The 5,221-nt window shown below is 59.1% G+C and overlaps 1 protein-coding gene across 1 annotated transcript; it reads left to right on the forward strand.

The window, feature by feature from the left end:
* Positions 1-3,204: 3,204 nt before the first annotated feature.
* LOC114807610 (formin-like protein 20) lies at positions 3,205-4,915 on the forward strand (the record flags this gene model as incomplete). Its single annotated transcript, XM_029053810.1, is given in 9 exon segments — positions 3,205-3,220; positions 3,259-3,294; positions 3,380-3,472; positions 3,510-3,605; positions 3,673-3,956; positions 3,959-4,168; positions 4,170-4,237; positions 4,358-4,620; positions 4,872-4,915. Coding segments are annotated over 9 exon segments (1,110 nt in total), but the record flags the coding sequence as incomplete, so codon positions are not given.
* Positions 4,916-5,221: the final 306 nt, after the last annotated feature.

The raw sequence follows: 5,221 nt of genomic DNA on the forward strand, positions 1-5,221 counted from the left end.
AGTACTTATTACAGTGCTCTGCACATAGTAAGTGCTCAGTAAACACTATTGAATGAATATTTGACTCTGCATTCAATTAATTACTTTGACTTCTCTAGTTGTAAACATTTATGTCTGCTTCCCCAATACAGTGCAAGCTTCTTGAAGATATGGAATATGTCGCTTCTCTATATTGTACTCTCCAAGTAGTGTGTTGTTTCAGTGGGACCTCAACTGAAGAGTAAAGAGAAGTAAAGAGAATAAAGAGAAGCAGAGGGGGAATAGTTTTTAGTAGACTTGGAGACCAGAAGCTTCAAGGTTTTGAAAATGGCATTAACACTATTATTAACACTTCTATTTTCTATGAGTTTCAAAGTTTCCAAAATAGAAAATAAATGTCAATTTATAACAAGATGTCAGAACAGCTCATCCTTTGCCCTAGTGTCCCAGCCCCCTATAGCTTGTTTCTGAATTTAGTAATCTTCTTTATTGGGAAATTCTTGTTCACTGTTCCATTGAATATGAGGCTGGCAGGGATTTGGGGTAACTAAGTCCACCTCATCTTCAGGCAGGACCACTTCTAAACCATGCTAAGCAGATGAGGCTCGTTTCTCTTAACATTTCTAGGAAATAAGATTTTACTGTCAGGAAATCCTTTCTTTAATCTCACTTGTTTCTCATGGTATAACAATCCTGTCTTCCCTGATGGGCCAGCACCCTCTCTCACTTACTCCTTTCCTATCCCACTCAGTATGAATGGTATTTATTGAGTGCTTGCTCTGTGCAAAGCACTGTCCTCAGCACTTGGGAGAGTTCAATACAAAGTTTGTGGATAGGCTCCGTGCCAACAACGAGCTCAAAGTCTCTCTCTTCCTCCCTCTCTCTTTCTCTCCCTGTCTTCCTCCCCTTCTCTCTTCCTCCCTCTTCCTCTACTTCTCTCACATTCTTCCTCCTCTCCCTCCCTTTCTCTCTTCATCCCTTTTCCCCTTTCTCCCCCTCTTTCTCCCTCCTCCTCTCTCTCCCCCTCTTTCCTCCTCCTCCTCTCTCTCCCCCCTTTCTCCCTCCTCCTCTCTCTCCCCCCTTTCTCCCTCCTCCTCTCTCCCCCCCTTTCTCCTCCTCCTCTCTCTCCCCCCCTTTCTCCTCTCCTCTCTCTCCCCCCCTTTCTCCTCCTCCTCTCTCCCCCCTTTCTCCCTCCTCCTCTCTCTCCCCCTCTTTCTCCCTCCTCCTCTCTCTCCCCCTCTTTCTCCCTCCTCCTCTCTCTCCCCCTCTTTCCTCCTCCTCTCTCTCCCCCTTTCTCCCTCCTCCTCTCTCTCCCCTCTTTCTCCCCCTCCTCTCTCTCCCCCTCTTTCTCCCTCCTCCTCTCTCTCCCCCTCTTTCTCCTCCTCCTCTCTCTCCCCTCTTTCTCCCTCCTCCTCTCTCTCCTCTTTCTCCCTCCTCCTCTCTCTCCCCCTCTTTCTCCTCCTCCTCTCTCTCCCCTCTTTCTCCCTCCTCCTCTCTCTCCCCTCTTCTCTCCCTCCTCCTCTCTCTCCCCTCTTTCTCCCTCTCTCCTCTCTTCCCCCTCTTCTCCCTCCTCCTCTCTCTCCCCTCTTTCTCCTCCTCCTCTCTCTCCCCCTTTCTCCCTCCTCCTCTCTCTCCCCTCTTTCTCCCTCCTCCTCTCTCTCCCTCTTTCTCCTCCTCTCTCTCTCCCCCTCTTTCTCCCCTCCTCTCTCTCTCCCCCTCTTTCTCCCTCCTCCTCTCTCTCCCCCTCTTCTCCCTCCTCCTCTCTCTCCCCTCTTTCCCCTCCTCCTCTCTCTCCCCTCTTTCTCCTCCTCCTCTCTCTCCCCCTCTTTCTCCTCCTCCTCTCTCTCCCTCTTTCTCCCTCCTCCTCTCTCTCCCCCTCTTCTCCCTCCTCCTCTCTCTCCCCCTCTTTCTCCCTCCTCCTCTCTCCCCCCTCTTTCTCCTCCTCCTCTCTCTCCCCCCTTCTCCCTCCTCCTCTCTCTCCCCCCTCTTTCTCCCCCCTCTCTCTCCCCCTTCTCCCTCCTCCTCTCTCTCCCCCCTTCTCCCTCCTCCTCCTCTCCCCCCTTCTCCCTCCTCCTCTCTTCCTCCCCCTTCTCCCTCCTCCTCCTCTCCCCCTTCTCCCCTCCTCCTCCCTCCTCCCCCTTCTCCCTCCTCCTCCCTCTCCCCCCCTTCTCCCTCCCTCCTCTCTCCCTTCTCCTCCTCCTCCTCTCCCCTTCTCCCTCCCCTCCCTCTCTCTCTCCCCTCTCCTCTCTCCCCTTCTCCCTCCTCCTCCTCTCCCCCCTTCTCCCTCCTCCTCTCTCTCCCCCCTTCTCCTCCTCCTCTCTCTCCCCCCTTCTCCCTCCTCCTCTCTCTCCCCCTTCTCCCTCCCCCTCTCTCCCCCCTTTCTCCCTCCCCCTCTCTCTCCCCTCTTTCTCTCCCCCTCTCTCTCCCCCTCTTTCTCCCTCCCTCTCTCCCCCCTTTCCCTCCCCTCTCTCTCCCCCTTTCTCCTCCCCCCTCTCTCCCCCTTTTCTCCCTCCCCCTCTCTCTCCCTCCCCCTCTCTCTCCCTCTTCTCCTCCCCCTCTCTCTCCTCCTCTCTCCCTCCCCCTCTTTCTCCCTCCCCCTCTTTCTCCCTCCCCCTTTCTCCCTCCCCCTCTCTCTCCCTCCCTCTTCTCCCTCCTCTCTCTCCCCCCTCTTCCTCTCCTCCTCTCTCTCTCTCTCCCCTCTTCCTCCCTCCTCCTCCTCCTCTCTCTTCTCCCCCTCTTCCTCCTCCTCTCTCTCCCCTCTTCCTCCTCTCCTCTCCTCCTCCTTCCTCCCCCTCTTCCTCCTCCTCCTCCTCTCTCTCCCCTCCTCCTCCTCCTCTCTCTCCCCCTCTTCCTCCTCCTCCTCCTCCTCCTCCTCTCTCTCCCCTCTTCCTCCTCCTCCTCTCTCTCCCCTCTTCCTCCTCCTCCTCCTCTCTCTCTCCCCTCTTCCTCCTCTCTCTCCCCCTCCTCCCTCCTCCTCCTCCTCCTCCTCTCTCTCCCCCTCTTCCTCCTCCTCCTCCTCTCTCTCCCCTCTTCCTCCTCCTCCTCCTCCTCTCTCTCCCCTCTCTCCTCTCTCTCCCCTCCTTCCCCTCCTCCTCCTCCTCCTCTCTCTCCCCTCTTCCTCCTCCTCCTCTCTCTCCCCCTCTTCCTCCTCTCCTCCCTCCTCTCTCTCCCCCTCTTCCTCCTCCTCCTCCTCTCCTCCTCCTCTCTCTCCCCCTCTTCCCTCCTCCTCCTCCTCCTCCTCTCTCTCCCCCTCTTCCCTCCTCCTCCTCTCCTCCTCTTCTCCCCCGCTTCCTCCTCCTCCTCCTCCTCCTCCTCTCCTCTTCCCCCTCTTCCTCCTCCTCCTCCTCCTCCTTCCTCTCTCTCCCCTCTTCCTCACTCCTCCTTCCTGCCTCCTCTCTCTCCCCTCTTCCTCCTCCTCCTCCTCCTCTCTCCTCTCTCTCCTCCTCCTCCTCCTCTCTCTCCCCTCTTCCTCCTCCTCCTCCTCCTCCTCCTCTCTCTCCCCTCTTCCTCCTCCTCCTCCTCTCTCCTCTCTCCCCCTCTTCCTCCTCCTCCTCCTCCCCTCTCTCTCCCCCTCCTTCCTCCTCCCCCTCCTCCTCCTCCTCTCTCTCCCCCTCTTCCTCCTCCCCTCCTCCTCCTCCTCTCTCTCCCCTCTTCCTCCTCCTCCCTCCTCCTCCTCCTCTCTCTCCCCCTCTTCTCCTCCTCCTCCTCCTCCTCCTCCTCTCTCTCCCCCTCTTCCTCCTCCTCCTCTCTCTCCCCCTCTTCCTCCTCCTCCTCCCTCCTCCTCTCTCTCCCCCTCTTCCTCCTCCTCCTCCTCCTCCTCTCTCTCCCCTCTTCCTCCTCCTCCTCCCTCCTCTTCTCTCCCCCCTCTTCCTCCTCCTCCTCCTCTCTCTCCCCCTCTTCCTCCTCCTCCTCCTCCTCCTCTCTCCCCTCTTCCTCCTCCTCCTCCTCCTCTCTCCCCTCCTCCTCCTCCTCCTCCTCTCCTCCCCCTCTTCCTCCTCCTCCTCCCTCCTCCTCTCCTCCCCCTCTTCCTCCCTCCTCCTCCTCCTCTCTCTCCCCCCTTCCTCCTCCTCCTCCTCCTCCTCTCTCTCCCCCTTCCTCCTCCTCCTCCTCCTCCTCTCTCTCCCCCTTCCCTCCTCCTCCTCCTCCTCCTCCCTCTCCCCCTCTTCCTCCTCCTCCTCCTCCTCCTCCTCTCTCCCCCTCTTCCTCCTCCTCCTCCTCCTCCTCTCTCTCCCCCTCTTCCTCCCTCCTCTCCTCCTCCTCTCTCTCCCTCTTCCTCCTCCTCCCCTCCTCCTCTCTCTCCCCTCTTCCTCCCTCTCCTCCTCCCTCTCTCTCCCCTCTTCCTCCTCCTCCTCCTCCTCTCTCTCCCCCTCTTCCTCCTCCCTCCTCCTCCTCCTCTCTCCCCCTCTTCCTCTCCTCCTCCTCCTCCTCCTCCTCTCCCCCTTCCTCCTCCTCCTCCTCCCTTCCTCCTCTCTCTCCCCCCTTCCTCCTCTCCTCCTCCTCTCTCTCCCCCTCTTCCTCCTCCTCCTCCTCCTCCTCCTCTCTCTCCTCTTCCTCCTCCTCCTCCTCCTCCTCCTCTCTCCCCCCTCTTCCTCCTGCCTCCTCCTCCTCCTCCTCTCTCTCCCCCTCTTCCTCCTCCTCCTCCCTCCTCCTCCTCTCTCCTCCCCCTCTCCTCCTCCTCCTCTCCTCCTCTCTCCCCCTCTTTCCTCCTCCTCCTCTCTCTCCCCCTCTCCTCCTCTCCTCCTCCTCCTCTCTCTCCCCCTCTTCTCCTCCTCCTCTCTCGTCCCCCTCTTTCCTCCTCCCCTCCTGCCTCCTCCTCTCTCCCCCTCTTCCCCTCCTCCTCCTCCTCCTCTCTCTCCCCTCTTCCTCCCTCCTCCTCCCCTCTCTCCCCTCTTCTCCTCCTCCTCCTCCTCTCTCTCCCCCTCTTCCTCCTCCTCCTCCTCCTCTCTCTCTCTCCCCCTCTTCCTCCTCTCCTCCTCCTCTCTCTCCCCCTCTTCCTCCCTTCCTCCTCCTCTCCTCTCCTCTCCCCCTCTTCCCTCCTCCTCCTCTCCCTTCTCTCCTCCCCCCTCTTCCTCCTCCTCCTCCTCCTCCCTCTCTCTCTCCCCCTCTCTCCTCCTCCTTCCTCTCTCTCCCCTCTTCCTCCTCCTCCTCCTCCTCTCTCTCGCCCTCTTCCTCCTCCTCCTCCCCTCTCTCTCCCTCTCCCCTCCTCCTCCTCCTCTCTCTCCCCCTCTTCCTCCTCCTCCTC

The sequence above is a fragment of the Ornithorhynchus anatinus genome, chromosome 2 (genome assembly GCF_004115215.2).
Source record: "Ornithorhynchus anatinus isolate Pmale09 chromosome 2, mOrnAna1.pri.v4, whole genome shotgun sequence".
NCBI classification, from domain to species: domain Eukaryota; kingdom Metazoa; phylum Chordata; class Mammalia; order Monotremata; family Ornithorhynchidae; genus Ornithorhynchus; species Ornithorhynchus anatinus.